Source organism: Toxorhynchites rutilus, chromosome 1 (assembly GCF_029784135.1).
Source record: "Toxorhynchites rutilus septentrionalis strain SRP chromosome 1, ASM2978413v1, whole genome shotgun sequence".
Lineage (NCBI taxonomy): Eukaryota > Metazoa > Arthropoda > Insecta > Diptera > Culicidae > Toxorhynchites > Toxorhynchites rutilus.
The window spans coordinates 16,643,389-16,659,405 of record NC_073744.1 but is presented as its reverse complement, the minus strand read 5'-3'; the positions used below and the strand labels follow the sequence as shown (position 1 = coordinate 16,659,405).

General features: G+C 38.9%; 1 protein-coding gene across 13 annotated transcripts in view; it reads right to left on the bottom strand.

The window, feature by feature from the left end:
• LOC129775128 (polypyrimidine tract-binding protein 2) overlaps nt 1–16,017 on the bottom strand; it is a 658,886-nt gene that overhangs the window by 88,107 nt on the left and 554,762 nt on the right. For all 13 annotated transcript variants that reach the window (XM_055779479.1, XM_055779504.1, XM_055779496.1 and 10 more), the window contains one exon: nt 3,077–3,203. In XM_055779479.1, the coding sequence (XP_055635454.1) occupies nt 3,077–3,203 (127 nt within the window). The remainder of the gene's footprint in view (nt 1–3,076; nt 3,204–16,017) is intronic.

The following is a 16,017-nucleotide window of genomic DNA, read 5'->3' as shown; positions in this document are numbered from 1 at the left end:
ATATTGTTTTACTCGTAACATTTTTGTGTGTAAACTCTCGCGTTTGATATGTTCTTGACATATTTCTTTTTTAAAAACAAGTTTCCATGTGAATTGCGATAATTTATACAGAACAATGTTACGAGTTAAACATTAATATTAATTTTTGAAAGAAAACGTGAAAACATTCCCTGTAAAGGTGCCCATCTTCAGATGTGTGGGTAACTTGTTGGAAATTGTAGTGGCTATTTATATCTATTTTTCCAGAATTTTAAAAACACATATTTTCGAGAAAAATAAATTTCAATTTTTGATTTTTTTTTTCATAAATTTTCTTTTCAAAAACTTGTTTAATATTTTTTTATGAAAACCTAGATAATTTCCTACATTTCATTTTTATGAGGATTAAAAAAACAACGTTTTTGAGAAAAATAAATTTAAATTTTCAAAATATTTGTTTTTCAGCGAATTGTTTTTTAATTTTGTATCTTTTTATGAAAATTTGAACAATTTCCAACATTATTATAGTTTTTGAGTTTTAATTTTTGTAAAAAACCAAGAAGTTTTGTTTTCACCCTTTTCAAAAAATAGTCTAAATCTTTTTTTGAATATTTGAAGTATGCAAAGCTACTTAAAAGACCCATGTATTTACACCCACAATGTTTCACTGCTATCTGAGATGGTGCTGTCAACAGCCAGTCGAGTTGCCATGTAATTCGTCTGTTTTGAAGGGTTCCAACTTTGAAAACATTCAAAACATCGAAACCTTTGAAACCTTCGAAGCCATTGAAACCTGTGAAACTGTTTGAAAGTCTATGAACCCATGAAAACTTTGTAAACTTTGAATACTTTTGAAAACTTTGAAACCTTCAAAACCTTTGAACCTCCTGAAATCTCTGTAACCATTGAAACCTTCACTGGTCTTTGAACCATTCAGAAGCCTTTGGAACCTTTTAAATCATCGAATTTTTTGGAGCCAAGTTGGACTCTTTGAACCATTTAAAACCTTTCGAAACCTTTTATCCATTTGAAACCCTTAAACCTTTTGAAACATTACTAAACCATTGCAATATTTGAAACCTGTTGCAATCTTTAAAGGTATTTAAAGCCTTTGAAATCCCTTGAAATGTTTGAAACGGTTGAAAAATTTTAAATCCATCAAAAGAAAAGCAAAGTCCCAAATGAAGGTTGATTTGATGGATTGTTATGGCCTCCTGACCTTTAAGTGCTTCGTGCGGAAATTTTCTAAGAGTACTCGAATTGAGCAATTCCACGCCAAATCGTCCCGCCGCTGACTCGACCATCTCCGATATTATCAAAACTAGGTACTTATGATGGGAAAGTACTCAAAACCACAATGTTCATTGGGAGGCGATCTGGCGTAGTGGTAACATCCATGCCTCTCACGCTAAAGGTCACGAGTTCAATTCTCGCTCCCGACATTCTTCCAAAAATGGAAGTAAAAAGTGACGAACCAGCCAAATGAGTTGAAAATCACTATAATACAGATAAAAAAAACCATTTTCATTATAACATGACTAATTCGAATTACGACTGATTTTTGAAAAAGCCGTATTCATTGATCTTTATTTCAAAAAATTGAAAGTTTTTAATATTAAATTCATTTTTTAAGTAAGGTTTTTTAACAGTGTATTTCAAATGATATTTTTCATAAATAGCTATTGATTTTCTAACAACTTTGTCAAACATTATATTTTAATCAGACATCTGGATATTGTTTTCAGTTAATTAGACTTAAGTTAATAATTATGTAGTTATAATATATTTAAATAGTTTCATAATGTATTGCTAGATGATGGCTCTTTATCCACTTGAGCCTAATTAAATAAAGAGAAAAAATCTGGATTTCGAGTCATGAAGTTTTGAAAGAAAGATCAACGATTTTGAGAACGCCCTTCGCAAAAATCAGTCGTAATTAAATTCGTTATATTAAAATGAAAATAGCTTTCATCATAAGAACCATGTTGCAAAAAAAAACGGAGAGGGTCGGGTCATAATTTGCTATTTTCTGGCCGATTGTGCGACTTAATGCCAAAGAATCCCCTGAAATTTCTGCATATTTTCAAGAACTGTTTTAACCATTAAGAGTTGTTCTCGGAATCGATTACGATCACTATTCTTCCCTGCTCGATGGCCACAATCAATAATAAACGTTAATAGCCGTTAAATTAGCCCAACATAAATCGCTCTTCGGAGCTTTACGATCTCAATCTTGCATGTTTTCCTCGAAATTCCGTCGAAGGACTCTTCTGGCAAAAAGTAGGAAACGAAACAGAAAAAAAGACAATAAACAGCTTTTCTCCGGTTGCCAATCGTTGCCGATGAATAAAACATCGTCGATTCACTCTTTCCTTTCTTTTTTGTTCTTTACAATGTTCCCCTCGACCTCAACTCGACCGTCGATATTTGGTGGTCGTTTTCAGTTCTGATAAATGGCGAAGAAGGAAAAAGTTTTTCCCCTTTTTTCCAGCGAAGAACAAATCTGTTGTTGCCGGCAAACACAAACAATCCGACAAACCTGTTCAAATTGAAATTTAAATGATAACATCCCTCTCTCGATGAATTAAAGGAGCGTGATGACAACGGGAGAAGACAGCAAACAAGATATCATATCTCTGTGTCCTCAACAAAACCCAACTTTTCTCGCAAAGCCCCACCTCCTCGTCATCTCGGATATCTCGTTGGCCTCGTGAATGTTTATCTATCATCAGCAGGCAATTTTCTTCGGCAATTGCCGGATCAAAGGCCGCTCATACTACTGCACTCTCCGGAGGGCAAGTTCTGCTGCCGCCTCGGTCGAAAGTTTGTTTTAAATTTTAGCTCATTTTCCGCCCGACTGGCGACAAGATAACAACTGCTCGCTTTCCGTTATCTGCCTAACAATCCCGCCTTCCGCCCCCCGGAAGATCAGTTTTAGAGAACTGCGTTTGATCCTGGCAGCTGCCCACGCAACGCGCGCGTGTTTTGATTTGATCCCCACCGAAAGCGAATTATGAGGAATGACGGCCTCTCCTTTCGCGTTATTATTTGTGTTATGTGTTTTGCGGGATAAATATGGAGTGGAAAAAAAACTTACTAATGCCACCCACGCCGATCACTGTGTTCGGTTCCAGTTTGGCCTTCTTGGTTGCTAGATCCTGGTTGTTGTTGTCCGAGGCAGGTGCCATGACTGCGGCTTGACTGAGGAGTTCGTCGCTACCACGCTGAAAATGGAAATTGAGAGAAAATAGATCAGACAAAAAGTACCAGATGAATTGGTTTGAAAATAAATCTATGTTCATAATTGTTTCACCGTGAAACCGGAACCTCAAGGTACCCGGAGGTACCTCACCGGTAATCCTCAGTAGCTGCGGTAAGGCGATTATTCGGCGGTATAAATTTCATCAGCGAGTTAAAATACGGGCGCCTCGGGTGGGGGAATGCGGCAAAACACACGCAATACAAAAGGATAGCGCGGACTGAGCAAAGCACTGAGGGCGCCGCCGCCCTCCCAAAAAAAAAGGGGTGAGGCTGATTTTACATTATAATGGGGAATAAAACAAAGGTAAATACATTCCGTTGTACGCAAGGGAATTCGCCCCGAGGGGGGATACAACGGGGGTACCCAAACCGAACCTAACCAAACCAGAGAAACAATGGCACACATTGTGTGCGCCGGAACGGAGGGAGGATGAAGGCGGAGGTGTATATGGGTGCGTGGCTTTTAACGCTGCAGGCAAGCTTCTCGAAATAGAGTGTACCTGATATATCTAGCAGACAGAGAGTCCAGTAGGAGGGGCGAAGAACTCGGTCGGTAGATGACATATTACAAAGCGCACAAACACACCGACACAAATTGCCTGCGAGCTGAACAAGTGCCACACGAAGAATGGCTAATAAGTAGGACCCGGGTGGGAGGATGATAATGGAGTGGAGGCTAGAGTGGAAATCTGATGGCTGGTGGAAATTATAGGGGCTTCACCTAGAGCATCTTTAGGGAAGTTCGCCAATAATTTGGCTAAATTTTTCAATTTAGAAAAAAATGTGATTCCTGGAAGGTTGACAGATTGACAGATTAACATATTACACCCCGTGTCCTTTCCTCGCTAGGCTCACTATTCACACACAAAGTTCAAAGTTTCAATGGAAATGAACCCTTCGAAGTACAGTCGTTGTGAAGCCCCGCGAGGAAAGCTATCTCTATTAGTACCCAAGTTGTATCATTATTCTTCCATGAAAACCCTCATCAGCCTCACACGTGCTTCTCGTTTACGACTGCTTTATTCCATTCGCCTGCGGTGGGAATTCTTGGAAATTGAATCCCGCACACCTCCGCAATCCCGTACGTTCCTAACCCGCAGGTTGATTCGATTTTTTTTCTTCTCGAGCCTCGGTTTTGCGACCACGAACCTTTTTTGTCATTCCAGAGAATGGCTTTGTTTTTTGGCTCGGGAAAAAATACAAACATTTTCCTCCCGTTCCCCCATTGCGAATCGTTTCAATCTTAATGTCATCAAAACCCGAAGAGGCGAAGGAGAAAAACGTCGTACGTGTACACATACTTTCACGCAACAACCCTAATAGCACACATTTGGGGCGGAAAGTGGGATAAAAAATTGAAAATCCTTATCTCAATCCGAAAGTCAGAGAACCCAGAACCCGACCGACGAAAAAAAAACGGGTCAGTGAAGTGAGTGTTCTGAGGGATTCGATCTGAGGTTGGGGGAAAAAGGGATTGATGCTCGGTCAATTTATTTATAGTTTCCAAAACATTTTTATAGGAAATCATCAAATATCGAGGGGTGTTATTTTAGGACACTTCTTAGGATACTCCGATTTATTACACTCTCTCACAGTTAGACCTTTTCCGAGACGATGTTCAATCGTGAGCGAAAAAAATTAGCCCCAAAAATTTGTACCAATCCATGTTCCGATAATCGTTGAGACTCTGCATTAAAGTGAACTAAACGACCCAAAGATCGATATTCCAAACACCGTTTGTGTTCGTTCAGTTGGGCTCTCTCCTCAACCCACAGAACCCACATATTTGGGGCCGGAAAAATCAACAAACCGCTAAGCGCGCTCACCACACGTCATGAAATTAACGCTTTTCAGTTCCCACAGAGCCACACTCAACACAAAACCGGAGGCCGGAGGAACTGGGGTACCCCTTAGTGAAGGCACGCACGGAAATTCATATGACAACGTCGACTTCAGGAGCTGCGTCGTCATCATTGGTGATGATGATGATGATGGTGCGAGGGGGATGATATGTGGTCGAATGAGGGCGACAACCGGATTTCAACGGGCTCTGCTGACAATGTAAAGTGAGCCAAGAAAGGTTGATGGCGAATGATGCATTGAATTCGAAAAGAGGGTGTGTGTAGATTCTTGATTTCGATTTGTTGGAATCTCAGGATTAGAGCTATCTGTTCGTAAATGTCCTGATGGACTACATATGCACGATTGTAACAAGAGCAACTACAAGAGCGTTACGTTAAACAAGAGCGTAAAACAAAAGCGTTACGCCGGAACAACACAAGATTTTGAGCGTCATTTCCTCCTGACCAAATGATGCTAATCATGCTTCATTCAAAAGATAAAATGTGTACTCGTTATATGCTTTTTTAATTAATGACCCTTGTTTCAATAGCTTGAAAATTGCCTTGAAAACAGGCCATTGAAATCATACAAATCTGTATATAAGCTGGCACCCGCTCGGAAATCCATTTAGTTGTAATTGTAATGTGACCTGAGGATGGTCTCGTTAGGACGTCTATGCATTATGCTCTTCGTTCCCAATCACATTTCTATTCTACCGCCGGACTTAATTAAAATCAAAGCGCCTAGGGAAATCGTCATAGCAGATACATGCAAGCTGTCAGTACTTTTTTACTCTCTTGCATTTTTGGTGAACGAAATTTGTGTTCGCGAACACCGGCGCATAATCAGGGCGCCTTGGTTCTATTCAGAGCCACCAACAAGTTCAAAAGAGTTGAATTTTATGTGTATCCCTGTATACGAAGTTCCATATTCAATACTCATCCATTATCACGCTAACAAGAAAAACTTTCAGCATTTTTATCAAAATATTATTTCATCCATTCATTCATTGAGAATTAATGACCTTCAGATTAAATGCCCTTAAGAACAAGAACATAACATTGCAACCTTTTACTGAATTAATTCAGATGCAACTTCCAACAAATGAATACTATTCTACCAGTAGTCCTACGTCCGCCTTGCGGTTATGTCACTGATATTACCCACAACTGGTTTTTTTTTAATGCGTTTGTTTATCATTTCGGAGACTATATTGGATAGCAATTTAACAAAACACGCTTAGTCAATTTGAAAATTTCCGAATCAACTCTCAGCCACAAAAAAGGCTGTTGATAGCTAGCTGATTGAAATAGTGCCGAAATTGGAATCGTAAATGACGAATTTCATTCCAACTCATCTTAGAACTTGGCAGCATCATCTCAAACAGCAGCGAAACGTTGTAGGTTTAAACACATGGGTATTTTAAGCAACTTTGCATACAGCAACTTTGCATCTGGAATTTTTTGACTCTAGTGTAACTTTCAAATAGGGCGTATCGCTTTTAGTAAGAGAAATTTCTGATTATATCTCAAAAACTATGAGTCGAGCCGAAATAGTATCTTAGAAGGAGTTATACTGTATTGATGTTTAAACGTGAAAAAAATATGCGCTGAGAAAAAAAATTAGCAGTTTTTTTTTCATTTACGAAAAAAACTTTTATTTGCAGTATTTAAAATATGCAGCTTCATTTTTTTTTATTTTTTTCATATAAAATAGAAGTGCATGTAGAAAATTCCAAAAATGAGTCCAAGGTGATAAATCTATTTTTGGCAAACTTTTTGGAACATCGATTTTTTTTTAATTTTTGTATGTTAACAATCAATTTTAGCCAAAAATTATGAATCCTGATGTGATTTAAAATAAAAAAGCTCATTTTCAATCTCCTTCTAAATGCAGCCATTCTCGAGATAATTAAAATAGCGTTTCTAATGTATTGTCTTTTTAATTTAGTTTTTTTAAATTTATATTCTGCATTATTCGAGAATTAATTAAGCAAACGAAACCTAATTTTGGCATGTGAAGGTTTTAGGGTGCAATAAATATTTCTATGGTGGTTAGACACTCTACCCCCCTCTCTAAGGGGGGGCTGCCATACAAATCAAACACAAATTTCTACATTACTCGGGAATTATTCAAGCAAATGAAACCAAATTTGGCATGTGAAGGTTTTAGGGTGCAATAAATGTTTTTACGGTGGTTAGATACTCCTCCTTCCTCTCTAAGGTGGGGCTGCCATACAAATGAAACACAAATTTCTGCATTTCTCGAGAATTAATCAAGCAAATAAGACCAAATTAGGCATATGGAGGTTTCTTGAGTACAATAAATGTTTCTATGGTGGTTAGACACTCCAGCCCCCGTTCTTAGGGGAATCGACGCGGTGCGAAGGTTCAATGAAAACAGAACCTTCCAGGATTTGAGAATAAAAATAACTAAAAAGATAAAATTATCGACCCTCTCAGACTTCATTACGGGCAAAACCACTACGGCTGTTGGCCGCTTGCTGGCTGAAGTGAGACTAGAATGAAATCAAAATGAAATTTTCTTGCGTTGCAATATTTTACTCATTTTTTTCTCTTGCACTGCATTTGCATTTTTTTTTTTTTTTTTTTATATAAATCGTTTATTTTTACAGGCTCAGTTACATTAGTTTAAAGGAGCCGAATTCTTAAGTATATGTTTTAAAACTATACATAAATAATTTTCCTAACACTATGGTTAGTAAGGTGGAAAAGTATTTGCATTTTGAGCGAGCGATCTTCGAGGCGACTGATTTACCCAGCAAACTTTGCAAAGGTAACAGTACTGTACAGTAACTGTACTCTACAACTCTTCACAGACGGCGCGCATGGATGATCACAGAGATGCCTAAACAAATGTATGAGAAAATATGAAACGTTTCAACCATTTACGGATGAGGCAATGATAGTGTATGGCGAATCAAACCAATCTTAGGAAAATAATGATTCAATCACCAACAAATGCCAGCTGCAGAGACCTTTTTTTAGTTTTTGATCTCTGACAAACTTGGAATTCAAACTGAACTCACTTGGAATAGAGAAAGTAAGACCAATTTCACGGAATCTGTCGAAATTCGAAAACATGTTTTCGAGAAAAAAGAATAATGAATTGGTTTTCCAATTATTTTTTGATATTTTTTTATGAAAACATCAATAATTTCCTACAATTCATTCTTTGGCTAAAATTTTGAAGTTCCGATAGGTTTTAGGTGAAATTTTTTTTTGATATTTTGAGGTCTATTCAATTTTTTTCGAAAAATCTTTACTTAAAAACTATAAGATCTACGAAATATTTGATAATGAATGAAATGTAGGAAATTATTCATGTTTTCTTTAAAAAAAACGATCAAATTTTCAAAAAAAAAATTCATTGAGAAAAAAAAATATTTTAAAAATTAAAATTCATTTTTCATACAATTCATTCACACAAAAATATTACGAGTGAAACATTAATTTTTCACGGGTCACTATATCGCTATTTTGACTTTAAACAAAATTAGGATTAGTTGTAATTTTTTCGTAGAAAACATGAAAACGTTGTTGTTAGAAAAACTGTTTCCTCTGTGAAAGTACCAATCTTCCGATGTATGGGTGACTTGTTGGAAATTGTAAGAGCTATTCATATTATTTTTAAAGAATTTAAAAACATAAAAATTTGAGTTTGATGAATTTTCCACAGCAATCTGGAATTTGTTGACTCTAGTGTAACTTTCAAATAGGGCGTATCGCTTTTAGTAAGAGAAATTTCTGATTATTTATATCTCAAAAACTATGAGTCGAGCCGAAATAGTATCTTAGAAGGAGTTATACTGTATTGATGTTTAAACGTGAAAAAAATATGCGCTGAGAAAAAAAAATTAGCAGTTTTTTTTTCGTTTACGAAAAAAACTTTTATTTGCAGTATTTAAAATATGCAGCTTCATTTTTTTTTATTTTTTTCATATAAAATAGAAGTGCATGTAGAAAATTCCAAAAATGAGTCCAAGGTCTATTTTTGGCAAACTTTTTGGAACATCGATTTTTTTTTAATTTTTGTATGTTAACAATCAATTTTAGCCAAAAATTATGAATCCTGATGTGATTTAAAATAAAAAAGCTCATTTTCAATCTCCTTCTAAATGCAGCCATTCTCGAGATAATTAAAATAGCATTTCTAATGTATTGTCTTTTTAATTTAGTTTTTTTAAATTTATATTCTGCATTATTCGAGAATTAATTAAGCAAACGAAACCTAATTTTGGCATGTGAAGGTTTTAGGGTGCAATAAATATTTCTATGGTGGTTAGACACTCTACCCCCCTCTCTAAGGGGGGGCTGCCATACAAATCAAACACAAATTTCTACATTACTCGGGAATTATTCAAGCAAATGAAACCAAATTTGGCATGTGAAGGTTTTAGGGTGCAATAAATGTTTTTACGGTGGTTAGACACTCCTCCTTCCTCTCTAAGGTGGGGCTGCCATACAAATGAAACACAAATTTCTGCATTTCTCGAGAATTAATCAAGCAAATAAGACCAAATTAGGCATATGGAGGTTTCTAGAGTACAATAAATGTTTCTATGGTGGTTAGACACTCCAGCCCCCGTTCTTAGGGGGGTGGAGTGTCACAAATGAAACACAAATTTCTGCATTACTCGAGAATTAATCAAGCAAACGAAACCAAATTTGGCATGAAGGGTTCAACCTGATGATCTGAGAATCGACGCGGTGCGAAGGTTCAATGAAAACAGAACCTTCCAGGATTTGAGAATAAAAATAACTAAAAAGATAAAATTATCGACCCTCTCAGACTTCATTACGGGCAAAACCACTACGGCTGTTGGCCGCTTGCTGGCTGAAGCGAGACTAGAATGAAATCAAAATGAAATTTTCTTGCGTTGCAATATTTTACTCATTTTTTTCTCTTGCACTGCATTTGCATTTTGAGCGAGCGATCTTCGAGGCGACTGATTTACCCAGCAAACTTTGCAAGGTAACAGTACTGTACAGTAACTGTACTCTACAACTCTTCACAGACGGCGCGCATGGATGATCACAGAGATGCCTAAACAAATGTATGAGAAAATATGAAACGTTTCAACCATTTACGGATGAGGCAATGATAGTGAATGGCGAATCAAACCAATCTTAGGAAAATAATGATTCAATCACCAACAAATGCCAGCTGCAGAGACCTTTTTTTAGTTTTTGATCTCCGACAAACTTGGCATTCAAACTGAACTCACTTGGAATAGAGAAAGTAAGACCAATTTCACGGAATCTGTCGATACTACGGAGTACTTAGAATTGCGCGTTGAAGGCAGCTAATCAAAAACGAAACAACAAACCTTCCGTGAACAATTTGTTCGGAGGCCCCTCAAAAATTCCGAAAAGCAGCAGCAGCTAGGACGAAATCCCACAACCAATTTGCTCTCGGTGCGAGTGTACAACCAACAACGGCACAACAGCACGAATATGAACCACACAACCGCCGCCAGGCGCGTACCCATCCTTGTTGCCCCAAAGCACACAACACACAACAAAAAGCCCGACTACAAGCCTTTTAATGTTCAAAAGATTAGAGACAGAAGAGAGTGGGGTGGTGGTGTGCAGTAGACGGGCGGGGAGGAGGAAATTCCCACTAGTGTGATGTGGGGGCTTTCCGTAATAATGCCACTAATGTTGCGCTACTTGTTCTGTCCTGCCGTCACTGGGTGGAAGTGTTGGAAGGTGTAGGCGGAGAGGCCTTCTTTTACTATTCATTAACACTGATCCAGAAGATTCCCTGGGGTGCTAGGGGTATCGGAAACCGTACGGAGCATTCGGTTGGTTCGTTTGGTTGGAGAGACACACCTTGGCAAATGGCAAATATTGCTGCTGGATCCAGCTCTCCGGACAGAGCTGGGGAGATGTCAGACTAGCAAGAGAGAGAGAGAGAGAGAGAGAGAGAGAGATGATGGCAAGGAACTTTTGAGATCGGTATCGATTCTTTCCCCAGCATATATTTCAGCGGAAACTCATCCTCTGCCGGCCGCCCAAAGGGTTTCTCCACCACCTGTCGGATGCCATTTTACGTTCAAATTCCTGCACCACTTGACGCGTATTGATTTTCGACCCCCCTAACCTTACCAAAGTACACTTGCACAAGACCGACATATGTCGACAGTTTTCCGAATGTGTTACGAGTGACACCACATCGATTGATATGGGGCAATGTAACCGCCGCCACTCCATTCCTCCACGTTCGGGGAATAGTTCAGTTCCGGGAAAAAGGGGTCGACAACAGCTGGCAACAAAACCTGGACTGGTGTGAATCAGAAGGATGATAACATTCATTCCTTCCGCGTCGCATTTCCCTCCTCCCTTTCCGCCTACCACACGCTTGAAAATGATTCGAAAAGGAGAACACACTCAACTCAACTCAACTCGACTCAGAGACCAAACCAATGAAATATTGCATTTTTCGAGTAGCGAAAAGTAAAGCTCAAACTCGGAGGGCCCCCAGAGATGAAGACGAATGCTGCAAACAAACAGAGAACCGAGAACCGATCTCTCCGTCAGCAGTCAGCAACACTTAAGATGATTTGTTTTCGCTGCTGACGTTGGACGGAAAATGGGGCGGTTCAAGACAAGATGCTATCACACACAGAAAGATGGAGCTGCTACTACTAGACAGGCCGGGTCTTTTTCGCTTTTTGTTCTACGAGCTCTGGCGAGGGAGGAGTTGTTGAGACATGTGTTTCTTTTTTCAAACTGGTTTCGCTGGTTGGATTTGAAGAATGAGGGCCATAGCAAGACATTAGCATTCTGTGTGCTGTGACAGTGGTGATACACTTCTGAATTCAAATTGTCATTCGTCAACCGTCCACAGACACAACAGATTGGTGTGTTGTTGGATACCCCAACCACAAATGTGAATTGCAGCAGAACATTCATTAAAATTTCACCACTGCCATATCTTCACTCAGGCCTTTCATTAACTCATCGGAATTGGTTTGCATTTTTCGTACCCGGCGATGACAATGCCTCTGGGAGACACGAAGCACGATTGAATATTTAATTGGAGTGCGCCTGGTGGACATCGACCACTAACAGGAACACTTTTTTCAATCGACTTCTTCGTAAAAATTATTGTGATTGACATTAAGCCAAGCTAAAAAGTGTCTTTATTCGCAGTCGTTTAAATTTAACTGCGATCCAATTGAAAACAAAGCTGAGAGCCTCGTAAATTTTCACCTAAAGAAAATCCTCCCATTAATATTCCCCAAATTAACCCTCGTCATAATGCCACAGAAGACACCTTCCATCGAAAAAAAAAAAACATAATAGACATCCTTAATTGCTTGGGGTCGTAAAATAAGGATTTGTTTAGCGGAGCAGCTTCAGGAAAACAAAAAACGAGAAACCACCAAAAACAACAAGCAGCAGCGCGCATACCCCTGTGAAAAAGATAGCGACCCACGAAACGGCTTCCGACGCGAGACCTGCTGAGGCCTGTTGCTTCCGTTTTGTAGAGCGCAACAAGCACACGACGACAGTGGAAAATTTTGCTTTCAATGGCCGGCGGGGAATGCGGAGACGGAGGGTAATCCCTCCTCCTCCTCCCGCATAAGCCCGGCTGGATTATGAGCAGCCGAAGCTGGTGGAAGTTTTGCGATAAGAAGCGATGAGGACGACGACGGGAGCAATAAGTTCTCCGGGGATCGGAGCTGAGCGCGGCACAAAACGTTGATTGATCGTAACGAATGCGCTCCCCCTTGTGCCCCTCATGCTCGATTTGGATTAGAGATAAGCCATGCTATGCTGTTGTTGTTGCTGCTGCTGGTTTGGCTCTCCGTTTTGTTGTTTCCGTTGGAATTGGCTCGTTACTCCGGAAGACATTGAATTTGGGTGTGCAGCATTGCAGCATCTTTAAAAAATGTAGTTACTAGCTGCATCGCGTCTCCATAAAAATCGTTTGTGAGTGACCACGCGTGTCACATGGTGCAAGGGGGTCAAAGCTTGCGTTGCAATATTTTACTCCTTTTTCCGTGCACTGCATTTGCACTTCGAGCGAGCGATTTTTGCGCGACTGATTTGCATTGGTAATAATATTTAAGAATTGTACTTTACAACTGATTATAGGCGGAGGCGGAATCACACGCTCTATGGAAAATATTGTGTAGGGTACCAATTAGGAAATTTTGACTATTTTTTTAGCCCCTATTCACCATAGGATGTATGATAAAAAATGTACTTTCCATTTTTAGCTTCGATAGCTTCGAGATGAAAATTTGAAAAAAGTACTGAAAATGCGTCTTACTATGTTGTATCGAGAAGTATTATCAAGAAAATAATTTCATCTAAAATTGAAGTACTAGAAAAATTTCTGAAATATTGAAAAAAAAAATTCTAAATCGCTAAATACCCCCAAAAAATGGAATATTTTCACTTATATTACTACTTCAATTTTTGATACAACATTTTTTTGATAATATTTCTCGATACACTATAGTAAGGCACACGTTCAGCATTTTTTTTCTTCAAATTTTTATCTAAAAACTATCGAGAATGGCGTGCAAAAAATAAAAAAGTACGTTTTTAACCATACATACTGTTAACTTATTGACCCAAAAACAACTCACTAGCTCTAATACTGCAAACTCTTGAACTTACAAACATTTATAAATGTGAACACCTGCTTGAAAATCCAATCCAATCACAACTGAATTGTCAGCGCGGTTGATACATGTCGTCGGCTGGCAGCAAAAGCCCCCGTTTCTATTTTGCTATCGTATTGTGCGTGCAAAATTTCAGCCTTCAGAATATGCACAATGCAAACATATTGCAGAGCGCGCGCTAACTTATTGGTGACTTGTTTCCGATCGATTGTTGAATTTTCCTGAATTCGATCATTGTTTTCGGGGTTAGTAGTGGCGTCGAAGTACAGCGCCATTTCATGCCGGATGTGAACAACGCAATTACCAGCGGAGCTTTTTGGACGAAGAACTAAAGGTGGAAATTTGCTCCCCACCCCTCAACCGATTTGGTTCGGATTTTCAGTTGAAGTTCTGCGAATGCATAGCATAATTTGGGGATTTTTTTTGTTTGGAAAAATGTGTTCTTGGAAGATGTTAATTTGCGATGTATACTGAAAAATCACTTGCATCACTCTTCTAGTTTTTAAATCATTGTATAAAACATTAAAAATTCATTTTTAAAACTAAGGATGAATTTAAAAAGGATTATGTCAGCAAATACTAAAAAAATAAAGTAAAACCATGCGTTTGGCCATCAATCATTCATACATCGCAACATATGTATAAAGAAAAAGTATTCCTAGCAAAAATCTTGTACCTTTCTGCACCTCTTTATGAATCGTTGTAACTCAGAGATTCTTCCAAAAATGTGGTCTGTAGATTAGTTTTGGAAAATAGTCTTAGTTCTCTTAAAATAATATGCAAAATTAATTAAATTCTACACTGAATAAATGTATTTCAAAAACTTACGGCTCCTGTAGCTGATATGGCTATTACTTAGAAGGTTTTTATTCTGCTTCTACTTCTCCTAAGTAGGTGGTAATTGCTTCACGGTTGGGAATACTCATCAATTTCGTTTTATTTTTTTATTCGCTCTAGCCTTGGAAAAGTCCCTTTTGGAAAACTAACGCTAAACTCTAACTGTAGGCCTTGAAAAAAAAAGCCACTGCCGTACGGTCGATTTAGTAGGATGACTGATGGCTATCTGAGAAAATCCCTAAGGGGTGAGGCTTGCGATGCAATTTTTGTTTCTCTTCAATGTTCAGTCCCGGCTCGTGTTGCAAAAAAACACAAGCGCTCTCTACCAGGCGACAAGAAGACTGTCGCGTGGTATCAGTTATATATATATAGCCAGCGTGAATAAGGTGCAACATGGAATGCAGTGACATCATTAATATGGTGACGATTTATCAGTGAGAGAGACTTTGGAAGGCCCTGATGTTGAGGTTTTGGGCTTGGGTCTTTCCAGAGCTGTTCCATCTCGCTCGTCAGAGCAATGTTCTATAGGTATCGTGGTGTTTAATTGGGTACACCAGAGTCCACTGTCGAGTCATGCCATATCCAAAAAGCTTTCTGGTTCAGAATTACTTATTCCAGCATTCGCAACTAACCATTATATCTAATACATTCATCAATCGCCACTTACGACCCGGTCGGCAGACAGTCTCAACTCGACGATACGGACGGTCTCAATCAAGTACGAATGTATATTCCAAGTGACTCTGCGCTGAGATGACGAAGTTGCTCTATGGCATCTTCTTGAAGATGATTTTTGGAAAACTAAGCTTCAATCTGTACATTTATCCGAATATTTTTTTTCTCGGCAAAACAATACCTTTCTGGGGCATCTACATACTTGTAATTGAAAAAGGCCATACCAAAACCGAAGTTGCAGAAACTTTCCCCTCGGATCGGATCTCCATTACAAACAATATTAATTCACGTTTGGTTGACTTCTTTCCTAAGTGTTCCCAATCGATACCATTCCAAAAGTAACGAAGCAAATAAGTGCGGGCGAAAGGAAGAGGAGCACAGTACATTCAAAACAATCTGTTTCCCGGATTCATCCTTAGCGTTACGCAAGAAAAACTTTACCATTTGGAGAGAAACCACTTTTCAGTCCCCGTCGCCAAAGTAGTTTGCCTATTTCGACCCACGGATTGGATCCTTTGCAACCCTTACCCGTTCTCTCCCGCACGGGTAAGGATAATATTTTCATTCTCACCACCGCGCGCCTCGTCCGTCACGCTTCGGTAAAGTTTGTATATGTGGAATGCTGAGTGACTAAAGTGCTTCTTAGCTGCGAACGGACGGATCGACGGACGAGTCAGACTCCATTTCTCATCAGCATAATTCCGCATCATTCCCTCTATTATGTTGACGGCTCTCGTTGGTGGCGCTGCTGGCGGCGGCGA